The 14,117-nt window shown below is 39.9% G+C and overlaps 1 protein-coding gene across 1 annotated transcript in view; it reads left to right on the top strand.

Moving 5' to 3' along the window:
- LOC139719175 (uncharacterized) overlaps positions 1 to 14,117 on the top strand; it is a 68,529-nt gene that overhangs the window by 38,984 nt on the left and 15,428 nt on the right. Inside the window, exon 3 of the mRNA XM_071630607.1 lies at positions 9,776 to 13,812. Coding sequence (XP_071486708.1) covers positions 9,816 to 13,781 — 3,966 coding nt within the window. The 5' untranslated portion in view covers positions 9,776 to 9,815 and the 3' untranslated portion in view covers positions 13,782 to 13,812. The remainder of the gene's footprint in view (positions 1 to 9,775; positions 13,813 to 14,117) is intronic.

The raw sequence follows: 14,117 nt of genomic DNA, 5'->3' as shown, positions 1-14,117 counted from the left end.
CTGAGGAGGGAGGACTGGGGGATAATTAGATCTGGAGGCTTGCCGAAGTGAGTAAGATACCGTCGGCTGTAATTCATTTTGACAGGATAATGAACATTAATTCCACTTAGTCTGGTCTTAGTAATCACTTGAGAAAAGAGGAGAGAGGTCATTCCTCTGGCTGTTCAGTTTGCCACAGAGTGGCGTTTTAGACCCTGTTTACAGTGCAGGGCTGGGCCGAGCCCGGGCTGACCCCAGGCTGAGCCCAGCCTCAATTGCGGTACTTGGCCCCGCAATTTTGTCCCTTTACAGTGGAGGGCTCGGCCCGGGCTTTTAATTCAAACCTTTCAATATTTTGTCGTAGTGGCGCTCTGCTTATAAACAAATAACTGTTATTGGGAGCGTACCGGTCGCAATTTGGTACCGCATTTGGCCCAGTTTGCGTTTACAGTGAGAAAAGGCCAGGCCGAGCCCGGGCCAAGCCGCGGCCGAGACTACCTCCAGAGCTTGGCCAAATGCGTGGCGATTTTGGTACCGCATTTGGCCTTTTGCGCGTTTACAGTGAAAGGAAGGCCGCGGCCGAGCCCAGCCTTTTCACTCACTGTAAACGGGGTCTTAGTCTGCAGTTTGAGCATTTCTGATGTCGAACTTTTTGAAGATATCAAAGTAATCACTATTCTAGGTTTAAATGCTTAAAGGGATCGTATAGTTTTGGTTGATACCTAATTTCAGGTTTCTAACATTTTTTGGTGAGATAATGAGAAACCCTTTATGAAAATTGAAAGAGCATATTATTCCATGAGGAATTCAACGTTTATTTGATGAAAATCGGTTTTGAAATGGCTGAGATATCCAAAACAGAGCGATTCCAATAAAGTGTGGGACCCACATTTTATTGCGATCGCTTTGTTTTACTTTGTTTTTGGATGTTTCAGTCATTCCAAACCTGATTTTCACCAAATAAACTTTGAATTCCTCTTAAAATGGTATGCTCTGTACTATTTCTTAAGTGTTTTCTTGGTATCTCACAAAAAGTTAAAAGCCCAATTCTCATCTCCACCAATACTGTAGTGGTCATCCCTTTAACTTTCAGTAGAACCCTTCAGCTTCAGGTGTGACATGAACTAACAGCAAATGAATTGTACCAAGATATTCAAGCATTCTAAATGATTTGCAATTTTAAAGAAATAATGATTTATTAAAAAGCCATACTGTAGTACCAATACAATGTAAATCATCACCAAAAATTAAGATTACCATGCATTCTCTGTTACATGTGGTGACATCATTGATCAGTTTAGTTTATCTTTTTTCTTGTTGAAGTATAAATGTATTACACAAAACCATAAAAATGTGCATCATATGCGACGTGATACAATTTTGTAGCTGATCAACAATTAGAGCTGGAAGAGAACTCTTTTTATTTTAATGGTAATACTTACATGCCATCAGCTATTACTGTCCATGTTTACTCTGAAACAGTGTGCAAAAAAATTGAAAAATTAGATTACAAATAACAACCAACATACCAAAATATTTACTTTCTCTTGTATAGTATGAGATTGTGTATTTTGCAAACGAAATCGCTTGAGCAATGATTCCCAGTTTAAACATGACAACTGCACATGGTACATTTGTACCAATATTTTCTTGATTTTAGAGATTTATCTTTTGCGCATGTGGTTTTGGATTTTTTTTTTCAAAATGCTGTCTTGTTTTTATCCATTCTGGCTGTTGGCGGCATTAATGATGATATCAAAGCAGGAAAGCATTTTATAATATTGTAATGCTTTTGACAGAAACAGGAGCATGGATTAAGTAATTTAAAGCAGTATTAAAACATCTATATGTAGTAGGTCCATGATTTCACTATTTTGTTTTCAAGACCTGTGCACGTGCACTGTAGTACAGGCTGCTGCTGTGTATAAAAGTATGAGCATTAAAGGGACTGTACAGTACTGGTTGATGTGGGGATTTATGTTTTGAACATTCTTAAGTGAGATGATGAGAAACCTCTATGAAATATGAAAGAGCAAGTAATTTTAAGAAGGATTCAACGTTTATTTGATGAAAATTGGTTTTCAAATGGCTGAGATAAAAAAAAAGTGCTAATAATAAAAGGCGACATGCCACAACTTTATTAGGATCTCTTTGTTTCACGTTGTTTTTAGATATCTCAGCTATTTCAAAACCGATTTTCATCAAATAAACTTTTGATACCCCATAGAATTGCATGCTCTTTGACATCTCATAGAGTGGTTACTGAATATCTCGCAAAACGTTAAAAGCTAAATCCTCACCTCGACCAGAACTGTACACACCCTTTAATGCGGTTGCATTTACAACATACAACTGTAGAAGGTGAGTTCAGTAGCAATGCCGAGGACCAGAACACATGTTCAATGTGAGTTCATTTTGTCCGCCTTTCCCACTCCCAAACTCCAACTTACACAAGGAGGATTGGAGCAATGTGAGTGTAAAGTAGTACCCATGACTAACTTCCCATTTTTAGACTGGACCAAAATCAGGGACAGTCATGTAAATTAAATCTGACATTAGCCACACAAGCCTCAGGTGGCTTTATCTTTTGAGTGAAGTAGTTTTGCCTTGACAGCAGCCAAAGCACAAAGTTGCTCCAAAAAAAAAAGTCTAAAAGAAATTAAAAAAAAAATCTGTACAAGCAAAGTCTCTGTGAATCATTGCTACACATATCTTGAGTTTGCTTTAATAAGGTAAAAGACAGTAACTTCCTTTCAGTATTGTGCATAAATATTCTATAAAAAGATGTCGCTCCATACCCCACAATGGAAAAAAAAAAGATACTTACAAAGAAAACAATTTACAGTAGAGCAGTACATGCATGTCTATATGAAAACCAGCAGCGCAGTTAAAATTTTAGAGAACCCAAACAATGTTCGGTTTTAATAAGAATATCACTGACCCTATAAATGTCCACAAGTTTATAATGGGAGGCACTGTAGTGTTGCACTATCAAAAGTACAAACGATTGTAAATGGTACTACAACCTACAATATACTCCACAACTTGATAGGTAAGTGAGGGGTCTACTATGGTAGGCCTATGCTAGATGGGAGGGACATCATCAGACTTTTTGATTTGTACATGTAGTAAATTGAGGTTCAGCTTATATTATTATAAGCACTTGCTAAGATTGTAACATCTACAGTGTTGTAGATGGTTAAAAGATCTGTTCACATGCATTCAATGTTGCTCAAATTTTCATCCTTTGTTGCATTGAGGAATTAACTTTGAAGTATGAATGCTGTATGGAGAATGTCACCGTTTAAAATAAAATCATTTGCACTGTGCAAAACCGCAGTTTTAAATGGAAATTACATCGTACAAGTAGGTGTTAAAAGCTTGTATTTGGGGGCTAGACATGCTGGTTTGTTTCTTGAATGAAAGAGCGTCAGTCGTGTTATTGCATGATTTCACCAATTTTCATACATTCAAGAATTTAAACAAAATTGAAACAAATAACACTTGAATAGAAACCAAGGGGTTTACATGTTGTACATGGTTCTGGGAGCCACAGAGTACCAAGAATGGGTTGATGTGGAAGTGCTCGTTTGTTTGTTTTCGTACGTATTGATAATACACTAGAACTTGTTTAAACTTTGGACACTTGATTGTGAATGTTTGAAAAGTGAAAGTGTAATGAATCTCCTAATGACCTTTCAAAACTGTAAATGGCTATTAATGTAATGACAGGCATGCCGCAAGTGATACTTAATAGTAAATACTCATAAAAAGTTTGCTGTTTATAATCTTGAGAAATTTTGAGAAGATGTAGGATGTTTCCACTGAAGTCTCACTGCTGTTTGCTGCAATCTGTATGATTATGACACAAACAGAGACATTTTCCTGGTTTCACTTCTGGAGTGTAACCCAAGATCTATCCTTACGCTTTTGTTTCTCAATTTCATTGACCCTGCATGCACTGCATGTTTTATTTTTAAAAAAATGTCAGTTGCATCATGGTGGGAAATAGATACAAAAATGTAGTTGGAACTGATTTCAGTCTTTTATTACTGAACCTCTGGCTATTGAAAAGATAGATCTCACTGGGTTTCCGTGCTGTCAAAAGGCAGGTCATGAAAACTTGCGGATTCCTTTCATTATTGAGGAATTGCACTTGTGAAGTGATCCAAATTGGAAGCTAATTGAAACAATGAAGAGGCAGCTGTGTGATAATGAAAGTGAAATTACCAGGTATCTGTATACACCATATATTTAGCGAGTCTATATTTTTGCAAATGGGACTTCCCAATGATTTTGCGAGTTGTTAAATTTGCGATGGTGAAGTACAGTACTGAATAGAGAACTGTATGCGTACACATGATATTCATGGCGGGATCAGAGTCAATATTTTTGTATGTCTTTGAATGGTATCTATGGCAAATAGCACCTGACTCGTGAAATTTGCTAAAATAAAAACCTTGTGAAATATATGCGGCATACACAGTATATGCTCACAAACTTAGCAGTGTAAAATGTTATGAGAAGTTTTGTTATGTACTCGTATGGAGCCAGTAAATGCAGGAAAAACTATAGTGACATACTCTGTGATAGTTTGAGGATAATCAGATGATCTGTTCAAATGTTATGAATGATCATCATCTTCATAAAGTCTTATTCCATTCCATTTATTGCCCTTGCTGCTTGGGAATTCAGCAACAATTTGTGATATGTCATAATGGTGAAATTACATATCATCGCTAATATTATAGCAAATATTATGGAATTTCATAAACCTTTCAATTCCCGTCCCCTGTTACTGGGATATCTGTGGGCAAATATTATTTTCCAATGCTTTCTGCAAAGAGCTTGATCGAGTGCTCTTTTATAGATGAGCTAAAATAAAGATACAAATAAACAAAACAAAACGAACAAGCGAAAGAGCTTTGTAAAACGTCAATTATGATTATATTTTCTTAGCACCATTCTACCACAGTAACATCAAGAATTGTTTAGAGTGTGTATCCAGAGATAGTTGCATATTAGACTTTTTTTAAAACCAAAGCTGGAAAGATTCATTTAATGTGCATGTTTCTGTGAATCTTTCTTCAAGTGTTTGCACATAAAAGCTCAGGAAAATATTCCCCAATATAAAGTCAATCAAGTTATGTACAGAACCTGTCTAACTATCAGCTTCTGTCATGGTGACCGCAACATTGCTTGATTATTATTCCTCATTCGCTCTAATGAGAGCTTTTGAAGCTTGCAAATTTTCAGAAGAATAAGTTAACCAATACAGACTTTCTTCCCCCCCTCCCCAGAATACCTCATGTACGGTTAGGACTTACAACAATATCCTTTGAAATGAATTGGAAATCCTGATTTATCTGTTTGTAATGAATAAATTGCCACTCAAGCGTAATTCCTCAATCACTACAGAGAATCACCTAAAAGAAAGAAAAAGGCAAACATTGCTTTTGAAATGAAAAGAATGCATGTGAGAACTAGAGAGATATTTTGAAAGCCTTTTCACACCTTTTGAAGTATAGTATGACTTGATAACGCTGAAAGGAAAGAATTACAAGGATGATGACTGAACTATCTGGAAAGCTGTTAGTTGCCCTATACATGAACCTAAATTCATTTTTGCGGTTCACATTTATATATAAATGCTTCGCTTCACCGTGAACCCTCTTTATTGCGTTTAATTGGATTGATGTGTTTGTCTCTATGTTACCCTTCTTTGTTTGTTTTTTCGTTGTTTTGTTTTTGTTTTATTTATTTATTTGCTATTTTTTGGGGGGAGGAATTAGAAGTATTTTATCTCATCTTGTTCATAAGTTGTTTTACTAAAAGGATGCATACTGCACAATTGAAGTATGCCGGGAGATAAAGCATGATTTATATTTTTTGTTTGTTTGTTAGTTTGTTTGTTTTTATTTGGCGGATGCTACATATCTGCCAAGAATTCCAGACAGGTTTTAATCTGTGAAAAGTAGCTCTTGGCCAGGAGTAGGCCCCACCTGTTGTTGAAAATGAGATTCCCTGTTAATATTAAACATAATTGGTAAATTTCTGAAATAGTTCACATAATACACAGTCTGCAATGTTTTGGTAAATTGTGTGTCATGGATCTTCCTGACCTTAGCATGCTGCGTGGGTATTTTGTGCTTTGACATTTATGGGACAGTTCATACTCAATGAGCCATAACCCTCTAAGGAACAGGTACACAGTATATTGAGAGAACACTTCGCTGTTAGCAGAACTAACTGTACTCTGTAGGAGACAATCCATCCTGCCAGCAATATGTTACAGCTACACTGTACTGTGACACATCTACTGCTCACACACACAATGCATGATTGGAATGGTGTACTTAAAAAATCACCTGTTCTTTGTGCACAAGTATATGATACTCACGTGCTTACGTGTACATCATACACATTGTACAATTTGTCAATTTCACTGTCCAGCCGTTTGTGGTGAACTGTGTGTTTTCGCCCTCTTCTTTAGCATCGTAGGGGGATTATCCCTTAACAGCAAATGTGTGATGGGCCCAACTAGAATTTCTGCTTAAATTTCAAAGCTTTAGATGTGTGCAACTTGATAAGTTTTAAAGTAATGAATTTCCGCAGCTTTAACTATCAAAACTTGTTGTAACCACGCACGATTAGAATAAGTCATCATTATATCATACTTGTGTATGTCTGTACATGTATACAGGTGAAAAAAAAAACAAATGCTGCTGCAATGTAAAAAACCCAAAACAAAACAAAAAAGAACTCCATACTGTAGGCCTACAATGATATCAGTTGGAACCATTTCAAAATTTCTCGAACTAGAATTAAATTTTGGGATGTAGTTTCTAAAAATTGTATCAGAGTTATGAGATGATGTACATGCTGTAAAGTTTTACAGTATTCTTTGCCAAGATACATGTACAATGGTATGTAACATGCCATGCATATCAAATGCGTGGTCTGCAGTTGTCTACACTGTGTACATGACACAGATAATTATCATTTAAATGAAGGGCCTCGTGGGATTCCCCCACAGCATATTGTGCTTAGGATTTTTTTTTTAACTTGCCATGTAATGGAAATTCTTCAAAATATAACACACAATGTAGAAAATGTTGGATTTGACTGAAAGATGCATGGACTGAACACCTGTTTTTTGTGTTTTACAGGCATTCAGAGAGTAGCTCCTCCAATAGTGCTTTATAGGTCAAACATGATTTTTGCACTTCATCATCCTGATGTGAGCCCTGCCAACAGGAGTACTTCAAAAGCCAATCTGGCACACATGCACAACAAACATTTGCTTGACAAGGCGCTGCAGGAAGTGCAATTGTGTATATTTGGAATGCGTTATCACAGCTGTGCTGACAACTTCTAATACAGGTCATCAGTTGCTAGTACTGTAATTTTGGGTGCTTCAAAAAACCTGTCAAACTGTACAGTGAAAGGAAGATTTTATTTCTTCTTTTTTTTTTCTAAGGTAAAATGTGCAGTAGATCTCAGCTTATTAGAGAACTAAACCTAGAATGACTCAATATTGAAGAATGATTGACATAAATTCTTGGATAACAAAAGTCAAAATTTCCAAAATTTCAAAATATTAAATTAATTTTTATTTTATTCAGACATCACTTGATGTAGACCTATACTTAATGATATTTCTGCATGCTCTGAACTGATATATTTTTAGGTAATTTCTCTTTAGTGGGAAATTAAATATGTGTATATATGTATGTACAGTTAATGTCAAGCTGTCAGTTTCACACTTGCTGCTAGTTTGTCACCTCCCTCCACTTCTCGTAGTAGAGTGATTAGTTCTCTTCCACTTTGACGCTCGTGCTCCCAACAAATTCTTCCCGTCAAATTAGATATCAAGCAATTATTATACTGCATATTACGTATGAGGCTTCCCTTTGTGCTTCAAATGTATCGCCTCCGTCACTGTCTGCACATAACGAATTTCATCTAGAGCCATTAGAGACCGCGAGCTGGCCAAAACACACACATGACTGAAATGCCACAGCACTTTGGAGAAAGTCAAAACCAGTGGGAGAGGGCGGGGGCCCCTGGTGCTCAAGCCTGCCAAGTGCCATTGCCATGCACCAGTTAATGCCACTATTTACTCCTGACTCGCAGCCAATTGCTTTCACAGTTGGCATCCTGTGCAGCCGAGTGCATTGGCTACACATTACAAGTACAGTGTGTAACTTCCATCTTTAGATACTTCCTCTACGGTATATGACTTAAACAATCCTAGAGACATGTATACTGTTTGAATAAAGTACATGCTAGCACCTCTTAGCACCCTGTTTCTGTATCAATATCACAACGTTTCCTCTATGGGAAATTTGTGAGGATTTTATTTGTTCTGCCAGTATGTAGGCCTATACATTTGGCTACATGTCAGCAGCTCTTCAACTTTGTACAATAATCAATGTTTCTCATTCTCAACAATCAGGCAGTGTCTTTTCTATAGAAGATGAGCTGCACATGCTTGTCTCATGTGGAGGAAAGAATTAAGCGGAAAAGCAAACCCATGTGATGTAATTGCTTTTGAAATGACTTTCAGGTGGTGGAATAGAAAATGGTATATCATCAATTACACTATGATATTAAAGATACTGTGGAGATTCTGGCAGGTCATGAGTTCTGGCCTACTTCTTCTCACAAGGATGCTTTGTGAATCCTGCGTCACCAACCCTTGATGTGCCCCCTGAGTTGTCGGGTAATGCCAGTTGGCAAAGACTCCACTGCCAAATCTGTTGGGAGTCTTATAAGATAGATGATGTGCAGTACTGAGGTACTTGACCACAGCATCTATTAAAGGCATTTCGAAAGAGGCAGGGAATAAGTAAAACGGGGATCTTTGGAGTGCAGATGAAAAAAAGGGATGTTATATTGATTACAGTGCCTAATTGACAATCTGCCACAGTATGGGCACAGACAATGACCATGTGCCAAATCCAAGAAAACAATTAATATCACACTCTATGATGTTTTCATAAACAGACCATCCAGCATTTTAGGGGTTAAGACTTAACTATGAATTATTGATGATAGAAAGTTAGTTAACGGTAATTAATGAGATGCAAATGTAGATAAAGTGGGCTCTGGTAAAGACAAGGTCTGCAGTTCTTAAGTGTTGATGTTCTATTAGTGTTCTGAAACCAGTGAATTCGAGGCCTTGATATAAGAAAAGAAAGTATGTATTCAAAAGGCAGCATATTTTGCCAACCATAGATGAGGAAAGAAAAGGACTACATCATTGCAGGATTGATTTGTTTTGTGTGCCTACGCATCAAGGTACCTAAAGGTACAATGTATGTAGAAGCACTCTAGTACAGTGGCTTTGGTTCTTAGTGATCAGATGGGAGTTTCTTAGTTTTGGATCCTGCTTTATGTGTCCATTGTGGACAAGACTCATGATGTGTTTCTTGACTGATGAGTACATGTATATGGGGTTACTAGCAGTGTGTGGGTATGTGAAAATTGCAGGGCCTTTAGCAGAGTAGAGGAATTACTGGCAGGCTTCTCCAGGGACATGAAAATGATTCTATCATTATTCTTATCATCAATGATATTCTTGCAATATCATCACTATTGATCATTGTCAGAATAACTGCTTTGTGTTTGGACATTCCTTTCATTCTGTGTTTAGGGGCATACAATTTGACATCCTGTGGAATTTTGTGATGAGGTATTTTACCATACCATGCTTTTTATCTCCCATACCAGTGATCATTCATTTTCAGACATGATAATTGCTTAAGGATTCTTTTCTCTCTTCTGCTTTCAGAGTGATCTATGCAAATCAGTCTGAGGGGGTACCCACCACCATGCCTATCATTGAGGTAACCAAGCACCATGACTCCAGCCGGAGTGTTCCCCTCCAGATTCTGAACAAGGGCCCAGAGTACTTCCGGCAGCAGGCACTGAGGAACCAGCGCCGGCAGGGAAAGAGTGCGGCCGAGCAGCTTGCCGAGTCCCGTTCCCAGTACCTCAAGCGGGACCTGTCGCCGCCGGCTCAGCTCCTCAACGACAACAGCAACAATCATGTCACAGACAATAGACTTATTCACAGCAGGCAGTATGCCACTGAAAGAAATGCTGCGCTAGTGACAGATAATGCCTCAAAGCACGAAAGGATTGAAGTCATTGAATTTGAGAAACAAGAAAGCAAGAGAGGGCGTGATAGACACAGAGACAGTAAAAGGGGGCGTAGAAGGGGAAAAGGTCAGACAAATGACCTGAATGGAAATAAAGACACACTGGATGTTTGTGAGAAGGCATCTTTGGATTCACCTGAGTATGATGGCAGGGTTAAGGAAACAGAATTGTTGGTGGGTATTGGACATTGTAACACCAGTGGACCCACTGATAATGCTGATTCCCCAACCCGAAGCCATGGTTATAGATCACCAAGGCCCTCTGTGAGGGAAATTGTTTCTAAGCTAGGTGGACATGCAGCACTGGAAAACCAGGATCAGCCTGGTTATGCCCAGAAAACAGTTCAAAGTGGTAGACAGAGGTCAAAGAAGGCCATTCACTTGGCATCGAGCGAGTCAAGTGAAACGAGCCCAATTCTGCCGCGGAAGATGAATTATGCCACAAGATCATCAAGACCTTCCGCTGTCAGGAGTCGAGAACGGTCAAAACCCTCCCTACCAGCCAAACCCAGTAGCAAGATCTTTGAGAAGAAGTCTCCCAGAGGCTCTCATGTTCAAAACATACTCAATGTCCTGCACCAACAGACAAGTACTTCATCATCTTCCTATGATGACACGCCCCGAAGGAGCAGTAGAAGCAGTGGTGCCCGAATCAGGGGAAAGTCCTGTCCTCCAACAAGTCGTACTAAACCCTCTTTGGCTGATTTATTAGCGAAGGATGCAGAAGATGGCCGACCACGCAGCAAAGATTTAAATGACTTGGAAAACTTTGTAAGTACTGACAGTGAGGGATCAAACTTTGTTGCTGTGAAAGCAAGGATAAGGACACTTCAGTCCCCAAGGGGGACATCGGCTCAACTTTCTCTACCAAAGCCTATATCAAAAACTCTTTCAAATGTCATGAAAGCGCTACATGAGCAGGCATGCTCTGCAAAAGACACACAGGGTGAGACCAAAGTGGAAGAGGAACTGACTCAGAGGCAATCTACTTCAACAACTCCCAAAACCCACTTCTCAAAAACAGACTCTAGCAACTCAAAGCTGAATGATGGCAGGAGTGAACCTGTTCTGGGCAAGCAGACCAACATTATGCTTGATTCATCAAACATGTATGCTCTTCCATTGAAAGACCCAGTTAAATCCAAAGAGCAGGTGCAAGAACATGCGCTGTCCGAAAATAGCCAAAGTTCTGGATCAAGTGTCAAACAAAAAGTAAACCTTATTGCCAAAGGAGAATTTGGGAGCATGAAGAATGTGTCAAGTGATAGTGGTATAGCTGTTGCAAAGAAACCAGTGCTTCAAACAAGGTCAGCAGATGCAGCAGTTCAGGAGAAGCAAGAAGTGTCAAAGAGTGCCCTGCGACCAGTTCATCTCAACAAACCTGAACTCCCAAGGAAACCAGACATATCAGTGTTTGCCAAAGCTTCACGGCTCTCGTATCACATCTATGAAGTGGTTCCCGAGGACATCAGCAGGGCCAGGCAAGGGGAAGCACCAGCTGCTGCTGGAGACAATGTCTTTGAAAACCCTGCCCACTTCAGTGATCCGGAGGACTCCTTTGAAGTAGTGACTAGTAGTACATTCACAGAGGGGCCAACTGCCAGTAGCATTGGGCCAGCTGCTGGCAACACTGGGCCTGACAATGTTGCTGTGATTAGTGAAGAGCAGCATGCAGGAAAGGAAGGACCAAAGCAAGGCTCAATGTTGTCCTCTTTGAGCAGTCACATGAAGCGACTAAAAGGCATTCTTTTGAGGGACAAAGATCAGCAGAACGTGACTAAAGAACAAGGAAAGGCATGTGATGATGTCTTTAAGAGTGGCACAGGTAAAAGTGAGAATAAGAGATTGAAGTATGACAGCCCAACGCAAAGAAAACTTGCAGCCCAGTTGGGAATAGAGAGTGATGAAGAGCGGGAGGGAGGTAGGCACAATAAATATTCTGTGGTGGAACGTATCCAGGATGAGCACATTTACACCGAGAATTCCACATCTGTTGAGCAGCACTGTAATTTGAATGAGGAAGATGAGACCAGAAGGGTAGGAGACCCAACTAGTGATCAAAATTTAAAACTCATGCCGCCTATCCATGCGAAATCTCTTAGCTTGGATGACATTAGCAAGAAAGTAGAGAAGCCACCATTATCAGAGAGTGTGTCTTTGCCATCAGCCAATGATGACCAAGTCAAGAAAGGGTTGTCAACAGATCAGGACCCGTCTTCCAGCGAACGGTTCACCATGCCCCATGACAAACAAAAGAAGGAGCTGAGCAAGAAACTTGAAATGTTTCTTAAGCAGAGCAAAGCATATGAAAGCGGTGGAGAATCTCCAAGCAAGGAATCATGTGACTCGGGAAAACTGAAGAAGAAAGTGAGCTTCGATGATACAAGCATTTCTGCAGACACGACAGATAAACAGAGTGAGAGGAACACACGAAAGGTCTCCATCACTCCACTGTGCCTGAATTATGATGTGGTTGAGTACAATACAGACTGGCATAAAGATCAAGTTGAGGAAACAATAGTTATCGATCGCAATAATACTATCCGATTGGCCACTCCAAGGACACATGCGATACCTCAAACTGTTGACAGTGCCGCTGCAGAGAAGAAAATTCCAAGAGTTAGGGAAGATGCAGTTGTGCCAAAGGAAAGTGAAAAGAACGAAGGTATTCCCAAGGATGAGAAAGAATCAACTGATGGCAAACAAATGGAAGATGTGTACGATGATATTGAGATGTCTAATATTTACAGTAATGAATCCTCTCTGCAACCAAAACCCTCAAGTGGCTCTAAAAGAGAACCAGCTTCTGAGGATATCCAAGGTGCTCGTTCTGGTGATGCGCTGAAAAGTTCTAAGCTTCTTGACTTCAGAAAAGCATCAGTCAGCACGGACTTAGACACATCTCCAACACATGACTACAGAACCGCTACCCGCGAAGGACTGTCGGATGTAAAGCAACGTTGTGGGACCTCATCTTCTGGAAATGCTGTGGCTAAGGGAGAGTATGACACTTCCTCAAGGTCTGATGACTGTGGGCTGGGTGTGTCACGTGGTAAGGTAAAACACTTGAAACCCTACAATGCCCGTCCCTTCAGGAATAAAAACTTCAGCAGTGACGAAGACGTCATACCTGAGGAGCATACAAGGAAATCGTTCTGGCAGACCAAGGCTCAGCTGGACCTACCCAGCAGTCAACAGAAGACTGTTGGCACTGACCAGAATGCCGCAACTGATGGTGACAGTGAATCTGCAGACACACAGTCAGCCATGCATCGCTCAAAGTCTGAACCCAGCAACGCCACTCTGGCTAGCGAGCTCAATAGCTTCTTCGACCAAATGGGTCTGGAGGATGCCATCTTGGAGCTCGTTGGCAAGCCCCACATCTATGACGAGGAGGAAGTGTTTCATGACATGCATGTGTGGCGAACAAGAACCCTGCAGAGCTCTGAGAGCGACGACTCCAACACCTCCTACGCCATGTCGGAAACGAGCAACGTCAGCGAGGACGGCGTGATGAACCTGAGGAAATTCACCAAGCAGCTCCCGGACCAATCCATGTCGATTGTGACCAAGAACGCCCGTGTCATCAAGTGGCTCTGCCAGTGCACCAAAGCCAGGAAGCAGAGTGTCTCGTGATGTTTGGTGCTGCCCTAAGTCATACCTCTTTGTGAGTATCACCCAGGTACTAACTTGCACATAATCTACTTATAAATGTAAATTCTTCCTGAATATTGCAATTTTACAGTAGGCTAACCCAACAAAGAAAACTCACATAATGTAAAAGTGGAAATTTTTGCTGGAGTATTTCTTTTTAACTTGGTTGGATAGGATGAATGTCACATGTTCTTAATTCCACAGAACCAAAATGTGAAATACAATTGTAGTAGTATATAAATCATACACCGAGCAAAAAAATTAATAATGTACTATTTTTTTGCTAGACTCATGTTGTCACAAATGTACAAAAATTTC

Source organism: Diadema antillarum, unplaced genomic scaffold (assembly GCF_040938485.1).
Source record: "Diadema antillarum isolate AM-2024a unplaced genomic scaffold, OU_Dant_1.0 scf00000106, whole genome shotgun sequence".
Classification (NCBI taxonomy): domain Eukaryota; kingdom Metazoa; phylum Echinodermata; class Echinoidea; order Diadematoida; family Diadematidae; genus Diadema; species Diadema antillarum.
Note: the sequence above shows the minus strand (reverse complement) of the source record. Positions and strands in the feature narration are given on the sequence as shown.